This window comes from Podarcis muralis, chromosome 16 (genome assembly GCF_964188315.1).
Source record: "Podarcis muralis chromosome 16, rPodMur119.hap1.1, whole genome shotgun sequence".
Lineage (NCBI taxonomy): Eukaryota > Metazoa > Chordata > Lepidosauria > Squamata > Lacertidae > Podarcis > Podarcis muralis.
The window spans coordinates 38,276,309-38,292,789 of NC_135670.1; the positions used below are offsets into that span (position 1 = coordinate 38,276,309).

General features: G+C 42.8%; 2 protein-coding genes across 9 annotated transcripts in view; one reads left to right on the top strand and one right to left on the bottom strand.

Annotated features, from left to right (window-relative positions):
* Nucleotides 1-1,221: 1,221 nt before the first annotated feature.
* Nucleotides 1,222-7,659, bottom strand: MTRFR (mitochondrial translation release factor in rescue). Of its 2 annotated transcripts, none has more exons than XM_077920829.1 (3): nt 7,488-7,659; nt 2,686-2,991; nt 1,222-1,450 (listed from the first exon to the last, which is right to left on the bottom strand). In XM_077920829.1, the coding sequence occupies exons 2-3, from the start codon at nt 2,965-2,967 to the stop codon at nt 1,238-1,240; spliced, it is 495 nt and encodes a 164-aa protein (XP_077776955.1). In that variant the 5' UTR covers nt 2,968-2,991; nt 7,488-7,659; the 3' UTR covers nt 1,222-1,237. The 2 variants fall into 2 exon arrangements, with proteins under 2 accessions (XP_077776955.1, XP_028566207.2); XM_028710374.2 differs by lacking the exon at nt 7,488-7,659 and adding an exon at nt 5,934-6,378.
* A 134-nt stretch (nt 7,660-7,793) lies between these two features.
* The window catches only part of MPHOSPH9 (M-phase phosphoprotein 9), a 43,859-nt gene continuing 35,171 nt past the window's right edge, over nt 7,794-16,481 (top strand). For 2 of the 7 annotated variants that reach the window (XM_077920819.1, XM_077920824.1), the window contains exons 1-3: nt 7,794-8,032; nt 9,856-9,916; nt 15,638-15,770. In XM_077920819.1, the coding sequence (XP_077776945.1) occupies nt 15,667-15,770 (104 nt within the window). In that variant the 5' untranslated portion in view covers nt 7,794-8,032; nt 9,856-9,916; nt 15,638-15,666. Of the gene's footprint in view, nt 8,033-8,237; nt 8,463-9,855; nt 9,917-15,637; nt 15,771-16,481 lie in introns of those variants that run through there. The other 5 variants (XM_077920823.1, XM_028710368.2, XM_077920820.1 and 2 more) reach the window with 4 other exon arrangements.

The following is a 16,481-nucleotide window of genomic DNA, read 5'->3' on the forward strand; positions in this document are numbered from 1 at the left end:
AGTTCAGCAGCAGGTGACAAAAAGGGACCACTGTTCTAGCCTGTCCCTATAATGAAGTATCATTCCACCTTGGTCGAAAGCAACTTTCAGCTTGAGGTTTTTGGTTGGTTTGAGCATCCATACTTGCTTGTTCCCTTGTCTCTGCCACAGAGAGGACCCACTGGGCATCCACTCCAGCACTGTTGAGGCAAAGCAGAACATTTATGGAGGGAACATATGGCCTTCCAGATGTTGTCAGACTCCAACTCTCTTCAGCCTCTTTCAGCAAGGCCAATGATTGGGGTTGATGGGAAAAGTCCAGAAGCCACTAGAGCACGACAGGTTCTCCATCCCTGCTGTAGTGCTTGAGATTAATGCCTTGCTGCTATATTCTGCAGGCGGCAAAGTAAGAGATCCAGCTAATCGTGGGCTAGGCCACTCTTTTTCAACCTTGGGTTCTCAGCTGTTGTTGAACTACAACTTCCACCATCCCTGATCATTGGCTAAGATGGCTGGGGATGATGGGAAAACTGGGGGTCCCAACACAGATACACCTGAGAACTCAAGGCTGAAAAACACAGGGTTAGACACCACATACTTGGTGGCTTTGCCACTCCACTGCTTGCCATGCTGTTCTAGTTTTATGGGCTCTGCTTGGGCGTCATGCAGTTCTCATTTTGCATGCCTTGTGCCGAATGCTGACACAATGCTGGGAACGCACCACGCCCACTGCTTCATGGCTGCAGAGTAGAGTGGCCAGCACACACACAGCCTATTTGGGGTAATGACCTGATGACAGAGGCTTGGGCAGGGCTTGCAGCTAAGCATTGCTTGTCCACAACCACAAAACCACTGATGTGTTATTACCGAAAGGCAACTGGGCACCAATTCCTGAAAGTGTGGACAGGAAGTCGCCCTAATCCTGCCTTAAAACAAGGGGCATCCATCTGGTTCCATCTGGAACATGTTTGATGCAGTAACTTCTTAAGAGTGAGGCAAGGTTGGTTTGTAGGCTCAATTGCTGGTTACCGCAAAGGTAGAAAAGCTCTTTTCCATCTGAAACGATGGAATGATGAACATCTACAAATATCACAGTGTACCGTCACTTGCATTTTTGCCTCTGAACTGCAAACAGTTTTTCTCACAATTCTAAAGAACCACAACCAGGCAAGTGTCCCCCTCCCATGCACAACAAATTGGATGAGGTTTCTTTTTTAAAGAAAACAACCAACCAAAACCCACAACTGCCCAGTCCTGTTTATTTGTCCTCTAATGCTTGCATTTCTTTCAAGTGCCTTTTCCTTTCAAGATTTTCTTTTGCTCGCTTCTTCTTCTCTTGCTTTTTCTTCTGAAATTCCCGCTTCTCCTTAACAACGTCACTGGTTTCACCTTTGTAGAAAACATCCACTTTCTCCTGGAGGATCTCTCTAGCTTTTTTACGGTTCTGATCCACTGATCTTGTCTGATGGCACTAGAAGGAGGGCGGGGAGAAAAAATAATTCGCTTAGGGGATTGGAGCCAGCCCCATCCTGAAAGTTAGAAATGCTATTGCAGGCCTGGTGATACAGAACTACTTTGTCTGGGAAAGAGAATTCTAAGAGAAGGAAGCAGATGAGGTGGCTGGAGAGGCACAAAAGGACTGTAGAAGCTTGAAAGAGGATTTATGGAGCCATCCGTATGTGGCTGTAGGATGCTGGAAGGTGGCAGAAGTGTTGTAGATGAGTGGAAAGAAAGGCAGGGGCTGGAGACATAAAGGCAATACAATGGACCAAGCCCCACTGTTCTCCATGTTTATGCGCTTTTGGCAGCTCTTGAGGGTGGGGGAGATGCAAACCATTAAAATAAGCTAGGATTGTGATGTGGCCACTGCCCCCCAAGTGCAAGCTGGAAAAGGATGGGGCTGCTTAGCTCCTTTCTCTCTGGTGCGGCAAAGCGCCCGGGTGAAATCACCTCAGTGATCTTGCAGCGCTGTGGTAGGAAGCAGGGTTTTGAACATTGAGATGTACCACCAGATCGCAATGTTTGCTTGGTAATACATTGCAGTGTTGAAAACCTGACACTGCCCACCCCTACTCTACTGATGAAATGGCAGTTCAGTCTCTGCCTGTTGAAAGGCTGCCTTTGTCATCTGTTTCCTACCTCACAGAATCATGATTTCAAGAACTACCTATAGACTCTTGGTGGATGCACCACATGCCGACAATTCCTTTGGAGTAGACTCCCAAAATGGATTTTCTCATGAATCTGGTCAGAGATAGCCAACATGGTGCTCACCAGATGTTTTGGATTACATTTCCCCGGATCGCTGCAACATCACTGTCAGGGAAGACTGCTTTGAGGTTATTTCTACAATCAAGTGATATACAAATTTTATGAAAATGGAATTGTTGTCCAAAATGTATGGAGGGCACCATGTTAGTTATCCCTGCTCTACCCATTCTAGCTGATGTGACCTGGATACTACACATGGGGCTTCTCAGGAATGTGAAGAACACACACCTCAGCTTTATTGGCCCATATGCCTATCCAACAGTATATAGTTTTTTGTGGTATAAAAGCTTCCTGGCTGATCACCTGAACACGACTCTTACTCCAGTGGACAAGCTTTTTACAAACCTCTGTTGTGCTAAACACTGTATTACGTGAAGCAGAAAACTAGTGAAACTTGCCAAAGAAGCAGATGTGGAGCAAAGTCAAGCAGCTCACCTTGACTACAATTCCTGAAGGAAGATGTTTCAGGACCACACAGTTACTGGTTTTATTGGTTGCTTGGCCTCCGGGTCCAGAGCCACGGACAAACTGCTCTTCTAGGTCAGCCTCGTGTAGAGGAAGGAGGTCTCTGAAGCTCTTCTTTCCCACTTCAAGGAGCAACGGTCTGGGCCACCAAGGCATTAAAAAACGCGACTTCCACCAAAGCCTTGATGCCAGAGGGAAACCACTTAGTCCATTCAATGTGTTTGCCAAGAGCGGTAAACTTGAGGGAGGCATAGAAAACTCTAGAGATGAGGACTCCTAATTTAAACAATAGGAGAGAAGCCAAGAAAATACTCATAAGTAACTGTCAGTATATCTGGCCCTATAACCATTGGTCTATCTAGCGCAGTACTGTCTTCACTGACTGGCAGAGGCTCTCCATGATTTCAGGCAGGGTTCTTGCCCAGCCCTATCTGAAGCTGCCAGGGATTGACCCTATGACCATGAGGGCACAAAGCAGTTGCTTACTATTCAGCCACAGCCTTTTGTACACATGCACTTTATGGTGCTGTGCTTTTGGTGGTGGAGGATGGGACCCAATTTTTTTTTTAATTTTTCTCAGACTACACCACTGCAGTGTGGAATGCAAGCTGTCTGTTTTCATTGACTCTGCTGACTTCACATTACATTCCAGGGTAGCAGGAGAGGACTTAACTGTCAAAAGAAATGATATCCTGTCTGATGATTTAATCCCACCCGTAACACCACACAACACCAACATCTCATATGATGTGGGTAGGGCTGTGGTATAGTTGCTATCCTCCCTTTGAGCCTTCTCCACCCCTGAACTCTCCTCTTCCCAGTCCCCAGACTGAAATATCATCTTGTTACTAAACAGTACAGGGTGCTTTTCCAACTTCTGGCTGAAGTTAATCTTTTCATGGAAAAAAAAGAGAGGAGTGAAAAAACTGGCCACGGTCTTTTTCTGTTACTCAGACAAGTGGCAATTAACCTTTCCAGCTTGATGTCTCTTTTTCTGAAAACAAAGCCACTCTATGATTAAGGGAGCAAGACTAACAGCCTGACTCTAATACCTGCCACATCTGAACACTCACCTGGCCACTGTGCCAGCACACAAATTGTGGAATGTGGCCTTGGAAGTATTTATCCACAGGTACCCCAATCTTCACATGATCAAATTGAAAAGGCTTCGGGGTCAAGATAATGCTGCTAAACACACATTATTAGGAACCTTTTGCTTTATTTGAGCGATTTATCCGACCATCTGTTTTATGTATATTGGACCAATTGTAAATCATTTATTTGCTTAAATTAAAAACACAAACTGAAAGGACTTCCATTTCTGTAGAGGAAGACCAAACAGGTTTCTGCTCACAGTACCCCTTAGCAATTGCTGATCCAAAGGGTACAGAAAAACCAAATATTTTCAATGAGCCAAAATGCTCACTTGGTGGCACCAGAAACCAAGAGATAGGGGAGGAAGTAAATGCTTCCTTGCAAAACCCGAATTGTAACTATTATAAAATTACAGGGCTATAGAAATCACCAATATCACTACTGATTTGTCTGGACAAATTCCAACCAATAGTCAGAAGTGGAAAACACATCTTCACCCAGAAGAGCACTGATTATACAGATAAGTAGGAGGTCATGCTGCAGCTGCTGGTCACATGTTCCATGATGGCACTGCCCTGGAATGCTTAACCCTGAACTGGTCTGTGGGCAAACAGGCTCTTCATTTTGCTAAAATGATTCTAAATATATGCTTTTTGGGTTTCCAGCTTAAATATGTCTGGATTTGGCAAAAGTAATAAAACAGTTTTCAAAGAAAGTGATCAAGCAACGGGAATAAAGCAGCTCTTTGCTCTTCCTTAGGACTGCCAGGCTGCAACTTGGTCTACGAAGTAACTTTATGTTCCCTGACAATGCAGTGAAAACAGATTCAACCCTTTTTCTTCCACCAAATCCGGAGAATTCTGACCAAAAAGAAATGGAAACAGGAATTGCCAATTATTTGCCCCATCCAGCACACAAATCAATCCAGTGAATATTATTCACTGTTGTTGTTGTTGCTTTGACTATACAAACAATATGCAACTGATTACTCCCCTCTCCATTTGCATGGATATGTAACTTACACCATCAGTTACTTAAGTTATGTAATTTTGCTACAGGGGACAGCAAGATGAATAATGTGGGTTTTGGTGGAAGATAAGCTGCAGCGCAACAGAAACAGCGCTGCTTGCAATGAATAAAGGGTGAAGTAGAAAACAATGCCTTACAGCTCTACTATCCAGATGTCTTGGACTACAACTCCCATTAGACTGAGCCCGGTAATGGTGATTGTAATCTGTAACATCTGAACAGCACTATGATGGCAAAGGCTACCTATACAAGCTGAATACTACAGGAGGGGAGTCTTCTTGTGCTTAGGTCCTGCATGTGGGTTTGTCACTGTGAGAAGATGCTGGATTAGATGGGGCACTGGCCTGATCCAGCAGGCTCCTCTTATGTTCTTATTCTGTTGTCCAGTCCCTCTCATGTTTACTGTAATAAATAATGTGACAGGCAGGTGAGGGAGGACATAACAAGAACTGAAAGGAGAGAGGGCAGGAGATCATATTGCTTTTTCATCTCTCAGTGCATTTGGAAATTTAAATACATAGTGCAGGTTTCTTCCTCCTCTTACCATCCACAGTATTAAATTAATAGGGCAACTAATCCCAGTAACTTTAAACTGAATTCCAGGATACTGCCAAGAAATAAGTAGTGGGTGGAAGAAAGGAAAGCTTAGCCAAAAATGGAATATAGTTGATTCAGCTTTTTTAAAAAGAAGCAGCAGCAGCCAAAATAGGTTACTGAAGTCAAACAATGGAATAATGAGATTTGATAAATAATGGTACTGAGTTTTTTAAATAAATATATACCGTACCTTCTAGTTTAAGAAGGCAATTAAAAAACAAAAAACGTTAAAGTACACCTCCCTTCTAAGGTTTCACTGATGCCAGCATCTGTTAATGATATTCTGCTCTCTCCTGCCCCCAAGATACCAACAGAGCATTTCCAATTTGAAGGCTCCATTCCAGAGCAACACCATCATAGAACAGAATGTGTCCACCAGCCACAAAACTCCAGCTTCTCTGTTCAAGAAATGCGGTCTTCCAGATGATGATGCATTTCTGATGCCAATTTAAACAATTAAAAAGAAAATAAAAAATGAAGCAATGAACAAAACATACCCCCTCAAGCATTTTGTTTGAAATGAAGTACGCTGCTTTGAAGACACATTCCCCACTGCTCATCTTCCCATCCACCCACCCCATTTAACTCTGCGCTGAAGTCACAATCCACTGCTGGCCACATCAGTTGCCAGGGGAAAAGGCTGCATCAGGATTTCCTCTGTAGGACCTCCTAGGAAGACTGCAAGGCATTGCAACCAAGTGCTAGATTGAACACAGGTTGGCCACCGCTCATCATGGCAAGAGTGAGTAGATGTTGCTATACTTTTGTGTCTGGGTTTTCAAAAGGAGGTAGGGCTCTGCAAGCAGCTGCCAGGGGGAAAATACAAACTTGTCTGTTGACCCTTTCAGCCTAATGCTGGTCTAGTAGCCCAATTGCTCCCAGTCTCCCTTGGTCTCCTGGTGACACGGTTTCCATGGTGCAAATCTAAGGCAGCTGTCAATTTTAAGGGTTTGGTTTCTAAGTCAAAAGGCAACAGGCATCCTGCCTTACATGTTCCTGCCTCTGTTTTATAAGTGGAAGACTCCAGGCTACATGCTGTAGGTGCAACAAGAAGGCTCCTGGGCTCCATTCTTGGCTCTGGATGTACTTGGGCAGCAAGACTCTGGGTTGCAATCCCAGCTCCACACCTGAGGTGAGGATGCAGCAGAACTTCTATATTCCATCCTTGACACACAGGGTAGGACTCCTGTTTTTGTGGGCTGGGAGGTAGTCAGTACTCCTAGGGCTTCAAGGTGATTGCAGGGGAAGAGGATGCATTGACTTTGTAGTTTTTGCGGGGAGAATAGAAAAGCTCTTCGTTTTGGAGATGAGGGTGGGAAGGGGGAGAAAGAATGCTGAGTCCTGGCTTTACAAATGATGAAGTGGAGGACAGGCTCCTGGGTCTCTCCTGGCTGTGGATGGTCCTGGGCACAGAAAAAGAGGGGTCTTTTTTTGGAGGAGTGAGAAGTTTGAGAGCCAGGTGGTGCAGTGGTTAGAGCAGACTTTCTCAATCTCTGGTCCCCAGACGTGGTTGGACTACAACTCCCATCATTCCAGACGGCTGGCCCTTCTCATTAGGGATGATGGGAATTGTAGTCCAACAACATCTGGGGACCCAAGATCCAGAAAGTCTGGGTGGGTGTGTCAGACGAGGACCTCACAGACCCAAGTTCGAATCCCCCCTCAAGCATGAAGCTCCCGGAATGATCTTGGGCCAGTCGCTGACTCTCAACCCAACCTGCCTCACAGGCTTGTGGTGGTGATTAAAGGAAGGCGGGAAGAATCATGTGCTCGTCACGTTGAGCTCCATGAACAAAAGGGTGGGCTATAAATGCAAAAAATGCATGACTAAGGTTCGGGCTCCTGGGTCCTCCTTGGTGAAGGGCTGCTGGATTCCGGTTTTGTAGGTGAGGGGAGGTTTGGGGGGGGGGGCGCAGGACTCCTGGGTTTCTTCTGCAACCGAGCGAAAGGCCTCTCAATCGAGGGCCGAGGTGGGGACCGGGAACCCCGCCCGTTGCACTTCCACCTAGGCCGGAGGAAAAGCAGAAAACCGCTCTGCTGACGCCTCTTACCTACTGCGGGACGGGTCAGCTCGCCTCAGAAGAAGGAGGCCCCAGCCTGTCTGCGCATGCGCCGCCGTGTATTTACTTCACTGACCCGAGGTAGAGAAAGAGAGAGCGCCCCCACCCGCCACTCCATGAAGGTTCCACTCCAACAGGGGCGGCGGAGAGCCAATCACAGAGCACGACCCGTTACGCGACGGGCCTTTCTCCTTGCCACCGCCCAATGGCCGCGAAGCTCCCATTCCACGCCCCTCCGCTCCCGCCTCCGTTGTTGGGTAGCCAATGGCATCCCGCGTCCCACCCCGGCGCGCGGCTCGGAGCAGCCAATAAGCGTCCGGGTGAAGCCGCCTCGCGAGCCTCTTGCGTCTGCTTTGAAAAAGCTTCGAATCTCAACCGCCAACCCTGAGGGGAGGGGGCTCGAGGGGAAAGAGCCCGCCGCGGTCGCCGTTGTTTACAGCCTGACCTCTCTCTCTCTGAGGCGGGGGAAGATAAAAACGCGGGAGCCGCTGTTTTTCTCCCCCCCCCACCGACTAGGCCGGCGATTCGAAATGCAGGTAAGCGACCGGATGTTTCTGGAATATAACGGCTGTTGACGAGGGCGGGTTTGGCCAGGGCCTTCGGACGAGCCCTCGGGCTGCAGAGCGGCGCTCCCGTTAGCCAATCAACGCCTGGCCTCGCTCGTCAACATTCCAGAGCCAGCCAATCAGGACGCAGGAAGGCTGGGCTGCAGAATTGGGAGACAACATCTTCGCGGAAGCCTCGGGGCGAGGGGGGCGCGCGCGTGTAAGAGGAAGAGCGAGGCGGCCCGGGTTCGAGTCCTCTCTCCGCTCAGCCTCCGACTCGCGCTGGGCGAATTGGAGCCGGTTGCCGCCTCAGCACTGCCTGCCTCGCCGGGTTCTGGAGAGGAGGGTCAAAGGGAAAATAAACAACTTGACGGGAAAAGGGAGCGGGATTCAACTCCTGAGCTCTTTGATGAGAGGATATGTGAGTTTAATAATAATAATAGAGTGCAGATATAGAGGAAGGTTGTTTTTTTAAGTGCTCCTATTGTTTTTGTTTTCATGCTTTCTAGTTCTTTCTTTATCTTATATAAGATCATCCCTATATGCTATATTGTAAGTAAGCCGAAAGTATGTACTGTATACAGTAATAAGTGAAACGATCATTTATTCTTCTGTTTGTCCCTGCTTCCCTTTCCCACTGCCTTCCCCCTTTTGCTTCTGATATCAATTTTTATCTGATAAGCCCTTTGGGGGTAGGAAATAGTGATGATTGTTCTTTCTACGGTACCCTGTATGTGGATGGCGGTGAATTAGAGCCATTAGAGGGAAAAGGGCAAGATAAGATGGAAGTAGCAGTAATTATAAAATGCCTCAAACGTGACGTGCTGTGATAGTTAGAAACAATGAACTTTGTGAGTAGGGACATGCGTTCTTTTAAAAAATGGATTTAAAGACAGAAGGGGGGAAGTGGAAGAAAAAAAAACAGCTTCGTCGTTAAAAATGCATTTATTGAAGGATCAGTAGGGTCTGAAATGCACTGGATCAATAAATACGATAAGGATAAAAAAAAGGAAAGTACTGATACTGCAGGAATGTTAAAAGAGCATGTTTAATAATATTTCAACTGTTTTAGATTTTTCAGAGCACTTCCTGTAGACTGTATCTTACCCTATACAATAGGAGTGGGGGACTTGGGGGGCCTAAAATATTTTTATTGAACTTTAGATTGTATCAGCCCCAGCCAGCATATCGAATGGTCAGGGATGATGAGACTTGTAGTTTAACATATGGAGACCAGTCCTGTGCTTTTTTTTCTGGAGGTAAATTGTACGCAGTAGCAGCACCCTTTTTTTCCTAGAAGAAAAGTACTGGGAGCCACAACTACCTTATAAGGAAGACCGATACTTTTTTCTCCATATTGTAAATGGGAATCTGTAACCTAAGGCCTTTTCTTTGTAATGACTGAGGGGAAGTTTGAACTGGGACCTTTCTTCCATTTGTGCAATTTCATGGTTGATTCAGAAGTTAGCTGCTCTGAATTCAATGGAAGTTGCTCCCAAATCAGTATGAATTGGATTGCGGGCTCAATTTCTAACTGCTGTTATACACTCAAGCCACTTTTAGAAAATCGCCTCTGCTCATATGCCTTCAACAGCTTTCTCACTGGTAGAAATTAAGCAGGTAAAGATTTTGCTGTTGGCATGATGGAAGAAAAACAACTTTGTCTAACTTCAGTCTGTTAAGTCTTTCTGTGTATCTTTTGCAGGTAAATAAGTGAAGGCAAAGCACCACTGTCCTCCCCCTCTTATGCCAGTGCTTACCACAAATTTATTTTATTATTTATTAATTACATTTCTATTCCATTTTTCTCCAAGGAGCTCAAGGCAACATACGAGGTTCCCCCATTCCATTTTATCCTTTCAACAACCCCGTGAGGTAAGTTAGGCTAAGAGAGTGACTAGCCCAAGGTCACCCAGCAAGCTTAATCACTAACTGGATATTTCAGTGTGAGTCTCATCAGTCTTAGTGATATCCTAACCCCTTCGCCAACTGGATGTGATGGTTGGTGATAGCTAGGAAATCTGGAAGACGGTGAAAGAATGACAATTAAATCTTAGTGTAAATTAAAGAGATGGAAACAACACATATGAGAGAATTACTTGTACCTGATCCTAACTGCTTTGTTCAGAACTAAGGCTGCAGCCCTAAGTCCCATTGCACTCATTAGGACTTTCTTCTGAGTTTCTTCTGTTTTCTGTCCAGCTCCTCTGACTCATGCAAGACTGGCAGGGCTCTGAATTTGGTGGTTCTTTTGCTTTCTCCACCTCCCTTTTCTCCATTTTTCTATTAAATTGACCTCACATTAGAACCATGCTGGAATAATGCATTGGCTTATTTCCAAGTAATCATGAATGGCACAGATTTGTAGGGCTGGAACCCAGTCTTTAGAGTTTTAGTTTATTCATCTAATTTTAAATTTGTAGGTGTGTGAATTTATTTCTGAACTAGTAAGCATACTTGCTTTGATTTTAAATGCTGCAGGCATTATAGCAAATAGCAGCTTTGTAAAGGCATTCATCCTGTGTGAGAGAAAAGAGAATGCCAGTTTCACCACAGTAGTTGCCATTTGCAGTTTTTATAACCACATGTATTAAGAATAAGTTTTTAAAATAAAAAATCTGCCCAATGAATTGGGGGCACCTATTTAATCAATTAAGGTTTTTTAAAAATGAGTTAAATTAACCAATCAATTGATTAAATGTGACAGTCATAATTGTTTATTACTTTACTTGTTTTTTAAACATTTTTTCAAGTTTTTTTTCCAACTGCCTTGTGTGTATCTCTGCATCCCTTCTGGCATGACCCTTCAAGAAGCTAGATCCAGTTCAAGGGGCTGCTGGTGACTAGTCCCTAATCCTGTGGACTAAGTGGCTGGGGTTTGGGGTTGATTTTTGAAGGGAAAATTTGCAGTAAAGAAAATGGATAAGTGGAGGAGCAGACAATCAGAAGGATGGAAGCTAGAGGAGAAGCCAAAGGCTGAGGTAGAGAAAATGTAGGGATGTGATCATTTCTTTGGCTGGTAACCTGGCCATCCTTTGCCATAGGTGGTTATTTCTTATACTGAAGGGATGTTTGTACCTAAGTGATTTACCATGCTTCTCCCCTGCTTCATTGGGATAGGAAGCTTTTTATCCATTTCAATCACCCTGTTGTTTGCATTGCCTTTGATAAACAGTTGTATTATATATTACATTTCTAATCTTTGTTAGAACTTTTGAAACTTTTTGTGCAAGAGACATAACTTTACCTTTATATTTATACAGGGTTTGCTAACCTTTTTGGACCAGTGCACAACTTTTGAAAGAGTTCTCTTGGTGCCAGTCACAAAATGGCTGCTGTGTAGGGGGTATGACAAAAACATAAAATCAGAGAGCACAGTAATAGTAAAGCTTTTCCCCCACTAGAGGAAGCTTAACCTGTTGAATTTCTGCCTACCATACAGCAAGGGGTGGCTCCATGTTTCAGGAAGCCCTTGGGCTCAGGATATGAGTGGGCCTTTTTCATTTTCTCAAACCACATCCCTCCTCCAATTTTGTCTAATGTTGCAACCCCATATTGTTGAAGTCAGTTGTTTAGGGCTTTAAAAATCAATGCAAGTAACTTGAGGTGGGCCTAGGAGACATTTGGCAACCAGTTTACAATTTGCTTTTATATTTTAATTTCTTGGCTAATCTTGTGTTCAACTATCATTGCATTGGTTTATCTAGATTTTTGTGTTTTTTTAAAAATATTTTTTATTGCGTTTCTTTTCATAGTTTTGTACATTCCAAATAGTACAGGAGGAACCAAATACAAGAAACATTTTTTTTTATTTTTTTGAACAAAAAAAAAAAAAGGAAAAAACCTTAATGAAATTATAGATATATAAACATTCCACTTTCCGTAAATCCTCATTTGACCTCCCCACACCTTCCAAATCTGCGTTCTTTGTAATAACAATATCAGCAATTTGTTACCTTATTTCAAACCTTGTTACAACTTTCAGTTATTATGTCTCCGTATTCAATATGTTGTATCTCAATTTTAATACCTTTAAAATAAACATAATATGTTTGGTTCACTTATCTTCTTTTCTCATTTGTGACTTATTTTACCATTTGCTTAATCATATTTACTAAAGCATAACATTTCCAATAACATGCACTATCTTAAGATTCATACAACTTATAATATTTTTGCAGATAGTCTTTAAATTTTTTCCAATCCCCCTCAACTGATTCTTCATCCAAATCTCGGATTCTGCCGGTCATTTCAGCTAGTTCCATGTAGTCCATCAACTGCGTCTGCCATTCCTCCAACGTGGGTAAATCTTGTGTCTTCCAGTTCTTTGCAATGAGTATTCTTGCTGCTGTGATAGCATACATAAACAACGTTCTATCTTTCTTTGACACTTTCTGGTCTACCATGCCCAGCAGGAAGGCCTCTGGTTTCTTATGGAAGGTATACCTAAATACCTTTTTCAATTCATTGTAAATCATTTTCCAGAAGGCCTTCACTTTTGGGCAGGTCCACCAGAGATGAAAAAATGTCCCTTCTGCCTTCTTACATTTCCAACATTTATTATCAGACAGGTGATATATCTTAGCTAGCTTGACTGGGGTCATGTACCACCGGTATATAATTTTCATAATGTTTTCTTTCAGGGCACTACATGCCGTGAATTTTATTCCGGTGTTCCATAACCTTTCCCAGTCTTCAAACATAATGTTATGTCCCACATCCTGTGCCCATTTTATCATGGCAGATTTAACTGTCTCATCCTGTGTGTTCCACTTAAGCAGCAAGTTATACATTCTCGATAGTATCTTAGTTTTTGGTTCTAATAGTTCTGTCTCCAATTTCGATTTTTCCACTTGGAAACCAACTTTTTTATCCATCTTAAAAACCTCTTGAATTTGAGCATAATGTAGCCAGTCTCGCACCTTATTTTTTAGTTTGTCTTGGCTCTGCAGCTTCCAATTGTCTCCAATTTTTTCAATTATTTCCCAATATTTCGGCCATTTGGCCTCCATATTGGGCCTTTTTCGAGCCTTGGCCTCCATCGGTGATAGCCACCTCGGGGTTTTACTCTCTAGTAAGTCTTTGTATTTCATCCAGACTGCAAAAATTGCTTTTCTCACAATATGGTTTTTGAACAATTTATGAACTTTAACCTTGTCATACCATAGGTATGCGAGCCAGCCAAAAGCATTGTCAAAGCCTTCCAGATCTAGGACATCCGTGTTTTCTAACAAAAACCAATCTTTCAACCAGCAGAAGGCTGCAGATTCATAATATAACCTCAAGTCCGGCAGGGCAAACCCCCCTCTTTCTTTCGAGTCAGTTAGTATTTTAAACTTTATTCGGGGCTTTTTGCCCTGCCAGACAAACTTAGATATATCCTTCTGCCATTTTCCGAAGCATTCCACTCTGTCCACGATCTGTAGGGTTTGGAATAAAAATAACATTTTCGGCAATACATTCATTTTTATAGCTGCAATTCTACCTAACAAGGAAAGTTTCAATCTTGACCAAATTTCTAAGTCCTTTTTAATTTCCAACCAACATTTTTCATAATTGTCTTTAAATAAATTCAAGTTTTTGGAAGACAAATAAATCCCTAGGTATTTCACTTTTTTAACCACACTTAATTCTGTTTCTCTCTGGAACCCCTCTGTTTCTGTAGATGTCAAATTTTTGGTCAAAACCTTAGTTTTTTGTTTGTTCAACTTAAATCCCGCAACCCGACCAAACTCTGCTATAAGTTCTAACACTCTTTTTGTACTGGGTTCTGGCTCCTGTAGTGTCAAAACTAAGTCATCTGCAAAAGCTTTCAATTTGTATTGTTTCACTCCGACCTCTATCCCTTGTACCAACCGGTCCTCCCTAATCATGTTCAGCAACACCTCCAGGACTGATATAAATAAAAGAGGGGATAGAGGGCACCCTTGTCGTGTTCCTTTTTCAATTTTAAACTCTTCTGTCACCACATTATTAACTATCAGTTTAGCTTTTTGCTCTGAGTAAATTGCCTCTATTCCATTCTCAAACCCCCGTCCCACTCCCATCCCTTCCAAATTTTTTTTCATAAACATCCAAGAAATGTTGTCAAAGGCCTTCTCCGCATCAATAAAAATTAACACTGCTCTTGTATTAAGGTTAGTTTGCAAGAGTTCCAAAATGTCAATAATGTTTCTAGTGTTTTCGTATAAATGTCTACCAGGGAGAAAGCCTGCTTGGTCCTTGTGAATTACTTCATTTAGGACCTTTTTAAGTCTACTTGCCAAAATGTCTGCAAATATTTTGTAATCCACATTCAGGAGTGAGATGGGACGGTAGTTCTTGAGCTGGGTCTTTTCAGATTCAGTCTTAGGTATCAATGTGATGAAAGCTTCCTTCCACGTTTCTGGTGCCCTCCTCCCATCCATAATCTGGTTGCATACCTCCAACAAAGGTTGTATCAAGTAGTCCTTCAGAGTCTTATAATATTTGGAGGTAAGCCCATCCGGGCCTGGAGATTTGCCTAGCTGCATACTTTGAATGGCACCTTCAATTTCCTGTGAAGTTATTCTAGAGTTCAAGATTGATCTTGGTTTATCTAGATTTTTGAAGGGAAATGTTATGTTTGCAGTATGGTGAGAAACTGAGGATGTAGCACAAATAATTAATGCACACAGAACTGAGGAAGGGAAGAAGTAGGTCAGCCATTATGTGCTGGAAAATGGTTAATTCCTGCTTCCTCAATGTGGTCTCTTAACCTCTAAGGATTCTTCTTTGTTGGTGCTGTGGCATTCATGTATTCTGCTACATTGGTAGATTGACGGAAGTGACAGGGAATTTGGTTAGAATGTTGTGGATATCCATGATGGGTAGAATTGTTTTATTGTACTTAGAAAATGTTTGTTTAAGTGAATGATTTTCCCAGAAGATGTTGACTGGTCATGAGAATATAGCAGGTGTTGATGTGCATGTGGTGTAGTAGGAAGAGTGGATGAGGCTCAAATCAAAATAGAGCAATTAACTGTTTTAGGGGACTTTTTAGAACTGTTTTTAGCTTCATCTATGACATGGGAATATTCAGCTGAATTGCTGAAGTCACTCTTTTTGATGAAAACAATCAACTACTCAGTTTTGACTGGCATGTATAGGAAAATGTGGAACAGTTGTTTGGGTTCAGCCAAGTAACAACTTGATTTCTGTAGCTTTGAAGATACTTGTTTCAAGCCTTGATTCTGAAAGCACCTTAATGAAGTTGGACTGCTAAGTAGTTGCCATGATTTCGAACACTGAATGTTGATGTACCGTATTTTTTGCTCTATAAGACTCACTTTTTCCCTCCTAAAAAGTAAGGGGAAACGTGTGCGTGTCTTATGGAGCGAATGCAGGCTGCGCAGCTATCCCAGAAGCCAGAACAGCAAGAGGGATTGCTGCTTTCATAGCGCACTTGCTGTTCTGGCTTCTGAGATTCAGAATATTTTTTTTCTTGTTTTCCTCCTCCGAAAACTAGGTGCGTCTTGTGGTCTGGTGCGTCTTATAGAGCAAAAAATATGGTACCTTCTTTTCCTTCCTTCTTTTTGAAGTGGGTGTGTCACGTATTTTTCTTTTTCTTTTTGAAAGGATAACCACATGCTTTGCAAGCATGAGATATGGAAAACCTGGGCTTGGTGAAAATTGATCAAGAGGCTGCTTCTGTAGACACCAATACCAGAGATGATCAGAACTCTGTTGGCTGTGATGTCAGTAATAACAGGTAATTTTTTTCAAATTAGAAAGGAACTCTAGCATAGACAGTCATTTCAGCAAAAAGTGCAACACTCAGTGCAACTTTCTAAGATGATTTTTTGTTTAAAAAAATTGTCAAATATTGGGGGTCATCTTATACACAGATGATGAATGCACAGGAGTTTAAAAAAGCACCACTTACCTCCCTGTGGCTGCCGTGAAGAAGCTGCTGGAACAACCAATCATTTCACTTAACCACTTCTGCCAACCAATGCATGCACCTCAGCTAACCATTACTGTCACTGCTGATGTTTAAATATACTGTAGTATATATACCGGTCCTCAGTTGTGTAGGCAGGCGGGGGTGGGGGTGCCACTGGGCGTACCTGGGCCTCAGGGTGGAACTGTCCGTCCCGTGGGCTCGGCTTAACAACTTCGAATATTTTATTAAATATTAAATTTCTGTTTGATGTTTAAAATATTAATTTCTTAATTTTGGGTTCAAAAAAGTAGGGGTCGTCTTATGCATGGGGGCATATTTATACTCGGAAAAATACCGTATGTGTCAGTCATCAAGAAAAAAGTCTTCTGGTATGGAGGCTGAACTTGGAGGCAAGTTGCATATTTTTGTTAAAATATCAGCAGTTTTATATTTGAGTTCTTTAAGAATACTCAAGTGGATGCTATCAAGGCCTGGTAATTTGTCAATTCTTAAATTGGTCAGTAAGGCCTAGAACTC

What these genes read in the sequence shown, in the direction of transcription:
- MTRFR (XM_028710374.2), bottom strand. Translation starts at nt 6,017, where the DNA reads ATGGGGTGGGTGGATGGGAAGATGAGCAGTGGGGAATGTGTCTTCAAA. An exon ending in CAAACAAAATGCTTGAGGGG is followed by an intron (nt 2,992 to 5,933) that starts GTATGTTTTGTT and finishes TGTTTAAATTAG; the next exon opens with GAGTCCTCATCTCTAGAGTT. An exon ending in CTTCAGGAATTGTAGTCAAG is followed by an intron (nt 1,451 to 2,685) that starts GTGAGCTGCTTG and finishes CCCTCCTTCTAG; the next exon opens with TGCCATCAGACAAGATCAGT.